The sequence below is a fragment of the Juglans microcarpa x Juglans regia genome, chromosome 4S (assembly GCF_004785595.1).
Source record: "Juglans microcarpa x Juglans regia isolate MS1-56 chromosome 4S, Jm3101_v1.0, whole genome shotgun sequence".
NCBI lineage: Eukaryota > Viridiplantae > Streptophyta > Magnoliopsida > Fagales > Juglandaceae > Juglans > Juglans microcarpa x Juglans regia.
Genome location: NC_054601.1, coordinates 14,913,811 through 14,929,773, shown reverse-complemented (window position 1 = coordinate 14,929,773; position 15,963 = coordinate 14,913,811). Strand labels below are relative to the sequence as shown.

Here is a 15,963-nt window from a genome sequence, read left to right as displayed (position 1 = left end):
AACGGCAGGCACACACACGTGTGTGAAAAAAGTCTATAACTTTGGAAATCCTAAGGCTGCATTGGATGTTAAGTTAAGTTGAGATGGATTTAATTTTTTATGAATAGTGTGAGTTCAGATGGTGGAGTCAGTTTTGTGGGGCCCACTTAAGATGAGTTTAGATGTATTTAGATGTTAAAATGAGTTTAGATATATTTATAGGAATTTGAAAAAGGTTGTGGGTCCCGCGTATAAAGAAATGTTAAGTTGAAAAATATTGTGGATCCCACATGTAAAGAGGCTTTGACTTGAGATGAGTTTAGTGGTTTGAGAGTTGGGTATTTAGATATTAGACTCAGCTTAAAATTATACTGAACTGAGTTTCTTAGTGTAGTCCAACAATCAAACGGGGCCTGATTTGCCTTGATCTTTGCTTCCATCTCACTTCCTCTTGTTCCATAGTAAAATTGATTTGCCTCCGAAACTGATTGATAAGATGCTGATCTGAACCTTGGTTCCTGTCTTGGAGCTGTGATACTTGTTCCATCATTCTTGTAATTGCTCCATTTGTTTCTTCCTTTTGCTTCTTGTTCCAACTTAATAATTGTGCTTTGCACACTTTCAATTTGTTAGAGAAACCAGCTACTGAAATATCATTTCTGTCCTGACCCTTCCATTTAGCTAGAATCAATTCTTTACATTCATTGTTTAGGCCCCAACTATATTCATATCTAAATAATCTTTCTCTTCTTCTTACAAGTTGTTGTTGATTACTCATTGTAGTTAGGATAGGATTGTGATCTGAGGAACATGTTGCCAGTACATTGACTAAAATATCTTGAAACATATTCAAGCATTCTGTGTTAGCACAAACTCTGTCTAATCTTTCCTTGGTGAACTCTTGATCTACTCTTCTATTAGACCAAGTATATTTTAGGCCACTATACCTCATATCACTCTGATCATTATCCCGTAGAACTTGTCTGACACCTTACATTTGATTAAAAGGTCTTTGTGAACCTCCGCATTTTTCATTTTGGTGGAGTATTTCATTGAAATCTCCCAAGCATAACCAAGGCCTGTGATCTGAAGGTTGCAAAATTTTGAGTAATTGCCAATTGCCTTATCTTTTTGCTGTAACTGGATTGCCATAATGAGTCCAAGTCTTCCCAGTTTTAGCATCAACCACTTTAATAGAGATGTAAAAATTAGTATAGTTTTTAACTTCTATGTCACTGCTTAATTTCCACATCATTGCCAACCCTCCACTACTCCCTTTTGCATTGACTATAAAACTCCTGTCATAACTAATTCCATTTCTGATTTTTTCAATCCTCTCCCTCGAGCATTTTGTTTCCATGAGGAAGAGAATTTATGAGCACTTTTGCTTCACTAAAAAATAAAGCTCTCAAACTATTCAAGGGTTCCTAAGCCCATGACAGTTCCATGCTATGCATTTCATTGGATTTGGTGGGGCTGCTTAGCAGCCTCCACCATTGATTCCTAATTTTTTTCTCCTTGCAGGATTGAGCCCTTCTTTCATTTTTTTGTAAGATATTTTCTGTTTATCCCTCCCTATCAATTCCTTGTCTCTTTTCCTTCCTCTTGTTTCAACTTTATAGGTGATTTCTCATTCCATGTCAACTGTCATTGGTGAATTTAAGCTCCTGGCCTTTCTTTTCCATCCGATTGGCTTCTGTATTACCTCCAAAATCTGCACTGGTAATGTATCTAATACCTTTTCTTCTAACTGCATATGAATTGTACTAACTACCTTATGAGTTTCAGAGAGACTGAGGTTAGTATTACTATATGTGAACTGTTTTTCTTTTCAATGTTTTGAAATTCCTCTATTGAAGATTTGTCTATCTATTTTTCACTATGATCATCCCATTCAATTATTTGTTTTCCTTTATCAAAATCTCCTCCAGATACCTTATTATTACCAAGCTGCTGCTTTTGATTATCTTCTAATGGATCATCTTCCTGGTTTACAAAGGTACCCTGGATATTAAGAGCTTCTCTCATGGCCATGATTACTTGTCTGAGACTTGGTTCCTCTCCCCCCTTGTTTCTTGTTTCCATTGTCAAAAAAGTTGAAAGCAGTGGCCTTAACCATTGGCCATATTGAGATTATACAGTTCCTAAGTTGTAAACTTTAGAATTCCCCACTCCACAAATTCTGCTACCATGTTTGATAACCCTGCAAGTAAAACAGAATAGTGGCAGTCTTTCATATTTGAATTCCACCCAAATCTGTTTGCCTTCAATATTAACTACTATTCCTCGAGGTATACGTTTAGTGATATCCATGTTGACCCTAATCCTGAGAAATTTTCCCCACCCTATTCCTTCCCCATCCACGTCTACAGTTATTACTTCCCCCATCTTGGATCCAATTTTCTCTCCTCCTTTATAGGTCATTGCTACCAAAAGTAAATCATGTAATTGAACCCAAAATGGATCTTGATAGAAATTCACCTCAGTAGGGGGAGTGCTTCTGTCAATTGTTTGGATACAAATTAAAATGTTTATCAAAAGTCCAAGGTCTCCCCTTCATGACACATTCAAGATCTATCATTCTTTGAAATTCAACCAAGAACCTGTGATGTCCCACCTCATTGAAGCTGATTGATCCCTCAACGTTCCATAATTAGTCAGAGTTGCTTTAAAGGCCTCTTTGTTGAAGCTTTTGTCCATCAAAATTAGTAGAAGCAGGCAATTCTAAACTCTAACATCAGCTTGTTTGGTTTCTTCTGCTGTGATTTCCACCTCTTCTTTCTCAATATTTTTGAGTTTAAATCTTTTCCAAAGCTTTGTTAATTCTCCCGCCATTCTTTCACTGTGTGCAACACTCATCTAAGACTGGACCCAAATATTGAGAAAATAGCTAAAAGAGTGTGTACAACCAAATATTATTCTATGAGATTCTAGTAAACTTCCTCCACGGCCTCACCCAAAAAAGAAAAGGACTGCACCTTACCCTAAAAAGGAAATGACCCAAATTCCCGTAGATGGTGACGTTTTGGATGAGTTTGTAACAGGAAAGGCTATCTTGGAACAACCATTGGTTATTAAACAAAGTAAATTCATATGATTGAGTATTATGTATTAAATGGAAGGTCTTCAGTCAATTCTGTTCCACTTTGTATTGTTGTTTAATTTTATCTTTCCATTTCATTTACACACAAATGCATTAGCAGTCACTCGCAGCGATCAAATACAACAAGCAACACATAGCAGTCACTCGCAGCGATGAGTCGTGACCCATTCTTCATCATAATCTTAGAAGAAAGAGAGAAATTTCATATTAATGAAACTTAATTCTTAAGTTAAAATGAGATCCACTAGTAAAAGAGATGGAAACTTATCCAACTGCATCAATCATCTTGGGTAAAACTCTTCGCGCCTTCTTTTCCTCATTAAGTTCTTCACCAGTTCCTCGAACCTCTCCACACAATTTCTAATCCAGTCGGTCTTTTAATCGACCTAATGGGTACTCCTGCGTCACCAAATCTCGACGACTACTCAGCCGCTTCTACTGTCATCACGTTCGACCGCCCGCTCCCCTTGCTCCGCGGGCCCATCCATGCCGGCCCTGCTGACGATCCCACTGCCGGGCCATACCTCCTCGCATTCCGGGACTCCCGAGCCTGGAGCTCCGCGCTCCGAGCCTGCCAGTCCAAAATCGTCCAGCAGTGCGAAAGCGGGGCAAGAGTCGGGTGCGCCCTCGCGGCGTCGGATAAATGCAAACCCCCCTGGTGGCGCGCAGTGATCGGCCGGAAACCGACGGATCTAAGAGAACGAGAGCGGTGCGAGGAGCGAGAAATGGAGGGTTGTTTCGTGACGGCGAAGGAGAAGTGCATCGGGTTCGCGAGGGACAAGTGTGCGACGCCTTTCCGAGATGCGCGGATTGCCATCAAGGAAAGGCGGGTGATTCCGAAGGACCTTGGGAAGTTAATTTATTTGGCGTCGGTCCTGGATAGGTGTACGTGGGTTGATTTGATTCTATTGGATCAATTGAATTCGCGGGCTTTAGCTCCAACGAATTATAGGGCGAGTGAATTGCTCGGCTCTGATCCTGAATGTTTTGAAGTAGGTGGTGGCGGAAAAATCAGAAACGCTTCTCTTGAAGTGGGTCCGCTGCAGAGGTAAGTTTGGATGAAATTTTGTTTTCCCTGATTTAGCATGAAAAAAAGAGTAGGAAAGATTTCAAGCGTGTTCGAGTGAAGAACATTAGTGTTTTGTGGTGGTAAGACGGATTAATTGATCGCCATGGTTGATGAGTATTTATTGGCGTTTGCCATGGAATAACTTGGATTGTTGTGCAGATGAACTTCTTGTTCAATTGTACAGAAACTTGAGGCCATAGGAATGATTTTGATGATAAGTTGTGAGATTTTCTTTTTGTTTTTAATACAAAAATACTCATCCATCGTAGGAATTACTTTTTACATTATATTTTTAAAAAGTTCACTGGGCAATCTGGCACCCGGATACTCTTGGAAAGCTATGCCTAGCACAGGAATGTTCTGAGAGAAAATATTAGATCTATAGGAATAATCTCCTTCACAACCTTCCTACCTCCCTTTGGAGTCTCGTTTTGATTTGTTGAGGTTGTTCTTTTGAGGCTATTACTTTTAGCGTTTTGCTTCATTCTTTTGATAATTGCGTTTTGCTTGATTCTTTTGATAAGTGCGTTTTGCTTCATACCATCTACTAATGCCAGGAACTGAAAATGGATTAGCAGCCAACCAATAAGCACGAAGCTTGTTGCCTCTATGGTTCTCCACTTGCAGCATTAGATTCCAGAAGGTGTTGGTAAGGAACATGAATATTTCCTATTTTGGTTGCACATCAATTGTATATCATTCCTTTATTCTGTTACAATGTTCACTTGAAATGAACTTATAAAAAAAAATGTTCACTTGAAATGTGCACGTGTATTGTGTTGCTGCTTGTTGCATTTCTTGGTTGACTTTTAGTGAGCCAATCATTGGGCATATGAAACTGGTGGAACCCAATGTACTGTTGTTTTTTCTCTACAATAAACTGCTTGTCTATAAGCGTCGTTCTTCTTTGATGGATTATCGTCATGTGTTATGTAATACCCCCTCCCCGGTTAGGAATGCTGCTCACTTTTAAAAGAATTTTCTTACAAGCCGGGTATAAAAGATTCCACAAAACTAAAACAACCAAACTTTATTAAATAAAAGAGAGTTATAGGTAGCATATAAAAAAATTTTCAAGTCTTGTGTTAATTCACAAATTCACATACTCAAACCTAAATTAAAACTGTTCTAATAGTCTGGGCCCCTTTTTTTTAAAAGTAAGTTATAAAAGAGCATTTTCAATCACTTTTAGTTCATTTATATAGTTACATATACATTTTTTTTTTCCTTTAATCCACTGATGGCCAGAACTTGATCCTCCTCTGTGATGGGCAAAACTAGGTGCGCTGCTGGTGAGCCATTCCAGGCATTGCAGTCCACCCTTTATATCTGGTATCGTAAATAATCATTGTTATGGCTCCTTTTTGAAAAACATTTATCTCATGCATTCATTCATTCCTAATATAATGTACCCTTTCCTTTTCCTTTCATTTTTCTGTCTTTCATTCCTTTAATATATAATGATACAATACGTATATGATGGCAAGTAAAAGCATACAATTCATTCCATTGCATTCATCATGTTATATAATAATGATAGGGTACATTTACTTCTTACTTATCAAAATAATAATAATAATAATAATAATAATAATAATAATAACGATAATGATAACGATAATGATAACGATAACGATAATGATAATGATAGGCTACATGTAACAAGGGCTTCCAATGAGCAGTCTATGCATAGTATATCTTTCAAAACATGTACATATCATATAGCTTAGCTAAAAGAGCATTTTTGTTTACAAAAATAGCTAGAAGGGTATGATCATAGTTGCTTACCACTTAGTTTTGTGCAAACAATGAACAATCACGCCAACAAGCACATCAACAAACACCTATATAAATCACATATATATATATATCATAATGTCAATTTCTATCTAAACGTTGATCCTTTAAACAAGAAGACAGATCATGCCCTTGGCATGTAAAAGAAACACATGGTGTGCTATAATATGCTCAATGGTGTGTCAAAGTGTCTGTTCTATGGTTTAATACTATTCTGTCCATTCACTAAGGTTCTTGGTTGCACAGCAGGTAAAAGCTCTAAATTTTGATCCAATGGTGTGATGTAAACATGCATACTAACATATGGTCTGGAGGGTTGTTTTAGGGTTTAACTCTCATGAGAGGAATTAATGAAAATCAGGTTCTAGGTCTCAGGTAAGTACTTCTGCTGCCAAAGCTTTTCTTTTACTGGTTTCCCTTTATGCTGTTAACATGGACAGCATCATGCGGCCATAGCTTGCTTTGAGTTTCACGGTTAAGGTATGCTTATGCATATCCTTGTATTATGGCATGGCATGTGTAATTTGCATGACATCCTATTTTAGGTGCTTTTTGAGGAATTTAGGTGTTGCTACCCCCTCCCCCCCCCCCCCCCCCCCCCCCCCCCCCCCCCCCTCCCTGGGCGGCGGCGGCGATATTGATCTTGACTAGATCTTTCATAACTAGAGATTTGATTCATGTATCTCCTGCCTAGTAACAGCATTCAGATGGCCTTTTTGATGTGGTAAAGCATGTGTGTATACTGTGTGATTCCCTTATGAAATCATGGTATAAACATGACCAGTTGGTTCTCCTAGGCTTTGGAAATTGACATTTTTATTGTTCAGTTCATAACTTGGTGAGTTTGATGAGTATAGTCGATCCAATGGAGAAAAGTAACTGAAAGTATTAGTTACTACACTAGCAATAAGTATTCTTCGAATCTTGAAGTTCTTGATTGTTGAAACTCAAGAAAGAATAGATGGAAAGGGATGGCAGAATCTGAGGAGTGTTTTCTTGGCTATTCTTGGTTCTCGGAGATGGGAAACTGTAGGGTTCTGCAAGGAGAAAAGGGGGTCACACAACACAGAATCTTGGGGTTAATTTTCTTGAAAGAAAATGGGGGTTGGATGAGAGAGAAGGGGCGGCAGCTCCTATTGACCAAGATACAGATGCTATGGTTTGCTATAGTTTAAAACCTCGAGGCTTCTTGAGAGTGGCAGAGTGATAGGGTTTCTGCGGGGTGTTTTTCTGAAATGAGGACTCTAAGGAACATTGGTTAAGTGACAGCCATTGGATACTTTTTAGGGAGTGTGCTGCAGCTTTATTAGTGATTAGGGCTTTCGAAAAGTTTGGGTCTTTCTTGAATATGTGTGCCGGCTGATATGGTGTTGTTTCTTTGAAGATTTAGGGTTTGTTGATGGTATAAGGGGTGGCAGGCAAGAGGCCATCTTGGGGTGAGCTGCTGCTAGCAAGAATTTTCTAGGGGTACGGATTCTAGGCCATTCGTGAGTTTCTGGCAAAACAATCTGGGAACTTGAGGACTGGTGGTGGCAGATGAGTCTTTAGTTCCTAGTGTTTGGATTCTTGACACGTGTCAGATTGCTTGTGTGCCCCAATCTCATTGGTATTACATAAGAAAAGTCATCCCAATCCATTCTATTAAGTGCCGACAGTGTATAAAGAATCAATGGGGCTTTCTCTAGTTTAGGGCTTTTCTTCCAAGAACGTGACTGCCATTTACATAAGAGAATCAATGTTGTTGAGATGGATTTTTAATTTCAATTTCTGTGGAAAACATAACCTGACCGGGCTGTCTGGTGGCACGCGTTTGATGTGCATCTCAATTGGTCTGAACTGAAGAGGCTTTTAGGTCTTTCTTGATGGGGAATGATATGAAAGCAATAGAGCCAATTACTTTTTGGGTTGTCATTGTTAGGATCTAAATTTCAAACCAACTTTATAGCCTTGTAAATAGGATAGGTTCGAGTGTGTGAATGTTGAACTTGTTTATTTTATCTCTCACTGAAAGTGCAGCTTTCGGATAGCGCTATAACCTGCCTTCTAGGTTTAGGGCTTAAACCTTTTTTTTCACAAGGTTGGGACATGGGCCTGGCTGTGCTGGACCTGGCGAATCTGGCTTCTCATTTTAGAGACAACTTCAACTTTGCTACAGTTGGCTTCCCAAACCATAGCAAAGTTATTTTATTATTTTTTTCTTCTTTTATTTAAACATTTTATTCTCGCAGTAAAAGTTCTTTTCTTTTTCATTGTATACTCAATCAATGATATTTTTATTTTATTTTGTTTTATTCAGAAAAAAATATATTGTTTTATTTTGTTTAGTTATGCTTTTGTTATTGAAAATGACTCTTTTATTTCTATTTCAATCCTTTTTTAACCATCAAACATTAATTACTTGTATTATTTTTTTTATTACTGTTAAATTTCTATAGAAGTAATTTCTATCATAAGTGGTAGGTAACGTGCAATATCCAAGCAAGACAAGTCTAGGTAGGAATTTGTCGCTTCTTTCTTTTTCATATCTGCTGTCCCAGTGGTTATCTGCCACACTACCATAGTGACCCAGTCCCTCCTGAAGTTTCTCGGCTATTTCGTTTGTCAATTTAAAAGGATCTATTTTATTCCTCTGAAAGTCATATTTGTTATGTTAATGTCAACTGCCTCAACTACGTGATAAGTTATAGCCATTTGGTATTAGTGACGTGTACGGATTATACAAGAAAAAGTATGCATATTATTAAATCTAGATCTAAAAGGTCATGTCATGTGTTAGAGAAGGAGATAAAAAATAAAATAGGAATTTGAGTGTGATTCCAGACAAAGATACTTGGGCTTTTTGTTTTACTACAAAGATTTCTATATAATTGTTGATACCAACTGATATTACTAAGAAGGTTGGTTGGTTGCTCAAGCCTCTCTGTTATTCTTGTTTCTAACTTCTGATAAAATGATCAACGGTAAGGATTATTAGGGTGTGTTTGAATGTTGAAGTGAGTTGAGTTGAGTTGAGTTGTGATGATAAAATATTGTTAGAATATTATTTTTTAATATTATTATTATTTTGAAATTTGAAAAAGTTGAATTGTTTATTATATTTTATGTTGGAATTTAAAAAAGTTGTAATGATGAGTTGAGATGGGTTGAGGTGAGTTTGGTAACCAAACACACCCTTAGTCTCCCATTTCATGCCAGTGTGATTGAGTGGGAGTAGGAGCCGAAAGTCCTTTTGTTTTATTTTTCTTTTGCTTTTGTCTTTTGCCCTGTTTGCTGCCTTCCACGACTATGAAATCATTGAAATGTAACCGAAACCCCCCTAAAAATAAATGTGATGACCTAGAATCCTTTACTGCTCCTCAACGTGACAAATGGGGTTGAGTTCACAAGCTTCTTGATCAAGGTCAGAGCACATGATGTAGAAAGCAAGTTTTTTCAATTTCTTGGATGGATAGGAAATTTCTGTGAGCTTTACAAACAGTATTTTAATTAGCCGACATCGTTGGCAATTTGCCACCGAACTGAGTAAAAAAACATTGTTTCTGTCATCCTCGATGTTCACCCCAATTAAAAGGACAGTGCATGTTGTGACTACTCCCCATTGTCAATCATGGATCCCACTTGTTCTACGAAATTCAAATTATCAACGAAGGAGGAAGGTGCCGGGAAGTTGCACTGACGGGACATGCAATGCACAGATCCGTACCTTGGACTGGGTAAACCTTCACAGGAAATTTCAAGGTATGTTTCCTTCGTTGATAGATGAGCCGAGAACTTTTATTATGTTGGAAAACTGTCTGTAATACAGCCTTTTCCAGCCCGTGGAACACGATTCTGCAGTCTGCACTCTAAAACCACGACCACCGAATGGGAATAAAGAGCAGTGATATTCACGCAATATATTTTACATAATATATTTTATAAAATAAAATATTTTTATAAAATAATATTAATTTTATAAGATATTTTATAAAAATAATTTTTTTTAAATATTATTATATAAAGTGTTGTGTAAAGTATTGTGTGTTTATTATTTTTTTAAAAAAAAAAAAAAAAAGGGTACTCGCTGTTTATTTTCTCGGAAAAACAAATTCACGACTAACTGGAAAGTGGAACAACTCGACCAATGAAAGAGATGCATGTAAGGACTGCTTAGAAGCGTAGATTTATTTATTTATTTTTTATGGTGCAATTAAGGTCCAAACCCGGATTTTTTTTCCTTAATTTCCAAATTTGATAAGAGTTGAAAAGCGTCGACCACAGAGGAGCCACCTTGAAAGGCAACATGTTTGTCATTTTTGTTCAGTCAACAAAGTGAGGCTGCATGCACGGAAAACAGGCCTGCCATGTGACTGTTGCCCAAAATGACGGAAAACAGGCATGCACGGAAAACAGGCTGCATGCACGAAAATGTACGAAACAAAATTAGGTTCAAACTTCGACCCCTCCTATTTTAGTTCGGCTACCGACCAATGAGAAGCTGCAGGCCGGTCGGGTGGATATCCCCTTCTTACACCTGCCAATGATGCGCTGCCACGTATTAGGTACATGAAATTTCGTTCTACACCTACATGCAGGAAAAAAAAACACCTACATGCAGAAAAAAAAAAAAAAAAATTTACGACATCTCTTTCTCACCCTCCTTCCCCCCTGGCAAATTTCGAAGTTGGATCTGGGTTGTCGTTTTAGCTCCCATGCGGGCCCATGCGCTCCTTTTCTATTCACAAGACAACGTGATAAAACCAAAGAGAATCATGCATATGTTTTGATGTTTTCTGGCTATTATATCTATCATGGGAGCTATAAGGCTCCACCCTGTTTGCCTAGGCTACAAATCGACAGTGTAATTTTCTGAAATGAACTCATTTGACAAAAGGTGAAATGAACTCATTCGAAGGAGATTGTGTGTGTGAGAGAGAAAGAGAGATAGAGCAGGTTGTTTAAATCTTTTCTCATAGTTTTCTACTAACAAGAAGCATCAAAACAATTTCTTTATAGATCTTATTGCGGGGGCGCTGGGAAGAGAAAGAAATGGAAAATGGGAGAGGAAATGGCTGCTGGGGAGAGGAAATCGGCGCAGGGAGAGGAGAAAGGAGAGGGAATACGCTTGGGAGAGGGGAGAACATGGAGAGAGGAGAGAGACGAAATTTTTTTTATCATGCATGCGGGTGTGGAATGGAGTTTCCTGCACCTTCTATGTGGCAGAGCAACATTGGCTGGTGTAGAAATTGGGAATGTACCCGTCCGTCCTTGAGCTTTTTCCATAAAACGAACGGCTCTTCGTCAAGTTAAAAAAATAAAAAAATACTGGAAGAACTATTTGAAAACTCATCAGGGCTTGGAGTAATTGAGGAATGACGGGTAAAAGGCAGCCGCTGTAGCATAAAAATGGAAAATAACCGATTAATAATTCAATAATTCTTTTAAGAAATTATACTGTGTCAAATTACAAAAATGAAGTGCCGCGCACGTTTCCCATGCCCAGGGTTGAGACATATCTTATAAGAACGTAGTTGGCTGTGTGATAGAATGAAGTTCTTTCCAGTCTGCTCCAGATTCAGTACTTTTCCCGATACCATGACAGGAAGCCATCTTTCGAGCTATCCTAATTATGGCCCGTTGCTGCTCGATACCATCACTACTTCTACCATGATCATAAGAGCCCAGAAGCGGTGGCGCATAGCAATCTGTTCCATCCGCTTCATGGTGTCCCTTGCCAGAGAAATCAAATCTCAATTTTACTCTACCCTTACTAAAGAGATCCAGACTGAACAGAACAGTCATGATTCTGTGATTTTGAAGTCTCCCTTTCACACCGCCCTCAAAGTTGAACCAAGCAGCTCCCACCATGGTGAAAATGAACATTTGCCACGCTCCTTTGACCCCAACATTGATCAATTGACTCTCACAGAAATTGTGAAAGAAAAAGATTTAACAGCTCTTCTCAGGCTTGGAGGCGTAGGAAAGATCGCCACTGCTCTCAATACTGACCCTGAGAATGGAATCTATGGCAATGATCATGAAGTCAGCATGCGGCATGAAATGTTTGGTGCAAACACTTACCGCAAGCCTCCTCCAAAAGGGTTCTTATTTTTTGTGCTGGATGCTTTCAAAGACAGCACCATTCTCATCCTACTGGTCTGTGCAGCCCTGTCCCTTGGTTTTGGCATCAAAACACATGGAGTGCAGGAAGGCTGGTATGAAGGGGGAAGCATTTTCGTAGCAGTCTTTCTAGTGGTGGTTGTCTCTGCCCTCAGTAACTTCAGACAGGAGAGGCAATTTGATAAATTATCAAAATTAAGCGACAACATAAAAGTTGATGTTCTTAGAGATGCACGTCGCCACAAGATCTCCATCTTTGACATTGTGGTTGGAGATGTCATCTTCCTGAATATAGGTGATCAGATTCCAGCTGACGGATTGTTTTTAGACGGACATTCTTTGCTGATAAATGAGTCAAGCATGACAGGTGAGAGTGATCCTGTTGAAGTAAACTCCACTGAGAACCCATTCTTGTTCTCCGGTTCTAAGGTGGTGGATGGGTATGGTCGAATGCTGGTTACATCTGTTGGCATGAACACTGCATGGGGAGAAATGATGAGCTCAATATCTGGTGATTCCAATGAAAGGACTCCATTACAAGCAAGGCTAGACAAATTAACCTCTTCTATTGGTAAGATAGGCCTTGCAGTTGCTTTTTTAGTTCTTGTAGTCTTGTTAATCCGTTATTTTACCGGGAAAACACAAGATAAGAATGGAAAAAAAGAATATAATGGTAGCCAAACAGATTTAGATGATGTATTCAATGCGGTCGTGCGCATTGTTGCTGCTGCAGTCACCATTGTGGTAGTGGCAATTCCTGAAGGTTTGCCATTGGCTGTCACACTAACACTTGCTTACTCCATGAAGAGAATGATGGCTGATCAGGCAATGGTCAGAAAACTTTCTGCCTGCGAAACAATGGGTTCAGCAACGGTTATCTGCACGGATAAAACTGGTACTTTGACATTGAATGAGATGAAAGTGTCCAAGTTTTGGCTTGGTCAAGATTCCATTGAAGAAGATTCTACACTTGTAAGTGCAGAAAATGTTGTTTCATTATTACACCAAGGAGTCGGTTTGAACACAACTGGAACCGTCTACATACCTGCGTCAGGATCTGGACCTGAAATTTCTGGCAGTCCAACTGAGAAAGCAATTCTCTCTTGGGCGATTTTGCAATTGGGTATGGATGTGGAAAAGCTGAAGAAAGGGTATAGAATTCTTCACGTTGAAACCTTCAACTCTGACAAGAAACGGAGTGGGGTTGCAATAAGGAAAAGTGTCGATAACACCATCCATGTGCACTGGAAAGGAGCTGCTGAGATAATCCTAGCAATGTGTTCCAGCTATTGTGAAAGTAGTGGGACTATGAAGTCCCTAGATAGAGATAGGGTTAAGATCGAGAAAATAATCCAAGGCATGGCAGCTAGTAGCCTCCGATGTATTGCTTTCGCTCACAAGGAAATATCAGAAGAAGAGATGGGATGCCACAAGGACGAAAGCAAGCACCAACTACAAAAAGAAGGCTTAACCTTGCTAGGGATAGTTGGTCTCAAGGATCCATGCCGACCAGGTGTCAAGAAGGCGGTGGAAACTTGCAGACTCGCTGGAGTGGACATCAAAATGATCACAGGAGACAATGTTTTCACAGCAAAAGCTATAGCTACAGAATGCGGTATACTAGACCCTAATCACCAAGTAAATGGTAACGAAGTGGTAAGTGGTGCTGAGTTTCGAAATTATACGCACGAAGAGAGAATGGAGAAAGTCGAAATGATCCGTGTGATGGCAAGGTCATCCCCATTTGACAAGCTTCTGATGGTACAGTGCTTGAAACGAAAAGGCCATGTGGTTGCAGTCACCGGAGATGGCACGAATGATGCGCCAGCATTGAAAGAAGCTGATGTAGGGCTTTCCATGGGCATTCAAGGTACCGAAGTGGCAAAGGAGAGCTCGGATATTGTTATCTTGGATGATGACTTCACTTCTGTTGCCACGGTTTTACGTTGGGGACGATGTGTTTATAATAACATCCAGAAGTTCATCCAGTTTCAATTGACAGTGAATGTGGCAGCTCTTGTTATAAACTTTATTGCAGCGGTTTCTGCTGGAAAGGTTCCCCTAACAGCAGTCCAGTTGTTGTGGGTAAATCTCATCATGGACACACTAGGAGCTTTGGCTCTTGCTACAGAGCGGCCTACTGATGAGCTAATGCAGAGGTCCCCTGTCGGTCGAACAGCGCCTCTAATTACAAATATCATGTGGAGAAACCTCTTAGCCCAAGCCTTGTTCCAAATATCAGTCCTCTTGACTTTCCAGTTCAAGGGTGAGTCTATATTCAATGTTAACGAAGAGGTAAAGGATACACTTATTTTCAATACATTTGTTCTCTGCCAAGTTTTTAACGAGTTCAATTCAAGAAGCATGGAAAAGCAGAATGTTTTCAAGGGAATTCATAAAAACCGTTTATTTCTTGGAATTGTGGGAATTACAATTATTCTTCAAGTTGTTATGGTGGAATTTCTAAAGAAGTTTGCAAATACAGTGAGATTAAATGGGTTGCAGTGGGGAGTTTGCATTGGAATTGCAGCTCTATCTTGGCCAATTGGTTGGATGGTGAAGTTAATAACTGTTCCAGATAAACCGTTCCTCAATTCCGTTAAGAGAGCAGAAGCGAGGATCAAGAGGATATTGCGGTTGTTTAATCAAATGGGACCCTCTTCCTGTAGGCTTGGAACTGGATGTGGGGGAAAGGTGAGGACCTAAAGCACAACATGCGCAAGTTGCTTCTTTAAGTGGCTTTGTAGAATTTCAACATTTTCTAGTTCTTTTCTTCTTTTACGTAGTTGGCATAATATTAGAGTTATGCTATACACTTTCATCCCATCCTCATTCCACCGTGTTGGCGTGGTATTATCCATCAATCATTAAACCAATTTTGTTTTTTCAAAGAACAAATTCAAGAGTTGATGGATAATAACACTCCACCACAGGAGGATGGTAGTGAGAAGAGGGTGTAGTATGCACTACTTTTCAGAGTCTTTAATATTCGCTCTAAAGCCACTGAGAATGTAACTTGTGTCTGCTTGGTGTCACAACGCTTTCATACAGCCGGTTTCAAGCCCAAGGTCGATGACCTAAATTAAGCTCCAGACAGCCGATCCCAAGCATTGGGTTGACACAAACTTAGTGACGGAATAAAAAATATTTATGCATGTCCAGACCCTACCTTCTCCATCAGATAGTCACCAAGATGCTTAGTATATAGTAAAGATGAGTAGACTTTCAAGCACCCAAAACGATAGACAGTGTGAGAGCAACCTCTCTTTGTTGTTGATGAAACAATTAAGTATTGAAGCAGTTTAGGTGGAGGAAATTACTCGAACAATGATCGACTATAGACAAAGTCAACTATGATGGATTGAGATTCTCTCAAATTCATTATCTATATAAATAGTTTCTCTCCAATTCTTTATCCGAATTGGGGTTTACATGGCTGCCACACTGGTCGGGGACCCAGTACAGACGTCATTACAAAGTTGATGATCCACCGACGTATTTCAACCACATGATTGGTGATAAGAAAATGACTAAGTTTGTCCAGGTATAAGTGCAGCAAGTTAGTGATGATGACCAATTATTCGAATTTGCTTATCACTCGGACGAACAACACGGGTGATGCATGTGTGTATATTAGAGAGAATGAGTATGGTGTTAGTCTGTGCAATGTGTGAATGTTTGGACTTTGTGAAGTTACTCTTATGTGTTAGCTACATTACCAAGTTGTGGATTCGTGAGTAGCAAGTTTGGTGTGGTTTGTAATTTGTACTGGTGTTGCCTCATATTAAACAACTGTTGTAGCATGTATTAGGGGATTTTATTAAGTTTCTTGAAGAACTTCGTGACTAAGATAAGAAGAATTAACTTGGTTTAAAATAGTCTCATATTCTTAGAAGAATTCTTATAATGATGATTA

The 15,963-nt window shown here is 39.1% G+C and overlaps 2 protein-coding genes across 8 annotated transcripts; both read left to right on the top strand.

Annotated features, from left to right (window-relative positions):
- Positions 1-3,319: 3,319 nt before the first annotated feature.
- Positions 3,320-5,214, top strand: LOC121262343. 2 transcript variants are annotated; one of them, XM_041164787.1, is made up of 3 exons: positions 3,320-3,967; positions 4,079-4,130; positions 4,709-5,214. In XM_041164787.1, the coding sequence occupies exons 1-3, from the start codon at positions 3,472-3,474 to the stop codon at positions 4,713-4,715; spliced, it is 555 nt and encodes a 184-aa protein (XP_041020721.1). In that variant the 5' UTR covers positions 3,320-3,471; the 3' UTR covers positions 4,716-5,214. The 2 variants fall into 2 exon arrangements, with proteins under 2 accessions (XP_041020721.1, XP_041020720.1); XM_041164786.1 differs by having other exon boundaries at positions 3,320-4,130.
- LOC121262342 (calcium-transporting ATPase 12, plasma membrane-type-like) lies at positions 4,709-14,923 on the top strand. 6 transcript variants are annotated; one of them, XM_041164783.1, is made up of 5 exons: positions 4,726-4,800; positions 5,433-5,483; positions 9,598-9,686; positions 9,764-9,794; positions 11,529-14,923. In XM_041164783.1, exons 3-5 carry the CDS (start codon positions 9,631-9,633, stop codon positions 14,751-14,753), a joined length of 3,312 nt encoding a protein of 1,103 aa, XP_041020717.1. In that variant the 5' UTR covers positions 4,726-4,800; positions 5,433-5,483; positions 9,598-9,630; the 3' UTR covers positions 14,754-14,923. The 6 variants fall into 6 exon arrangements, with proteins under 6 accessions (XP_041020714.1, XP_041020717.1, XP_041020715.1 ...); XM_041164781.1 differs by having other exon boundaries at positions 4,761-4,800; positions 5,400-5,483; XM_041164780.1 differs by lacking the exon at positions 5,433-5,483 and having other exon boundaries at positions 4,709-4,800.
- Positions 14,924-15,963: the final 1,040 nt, after the last annotated feature.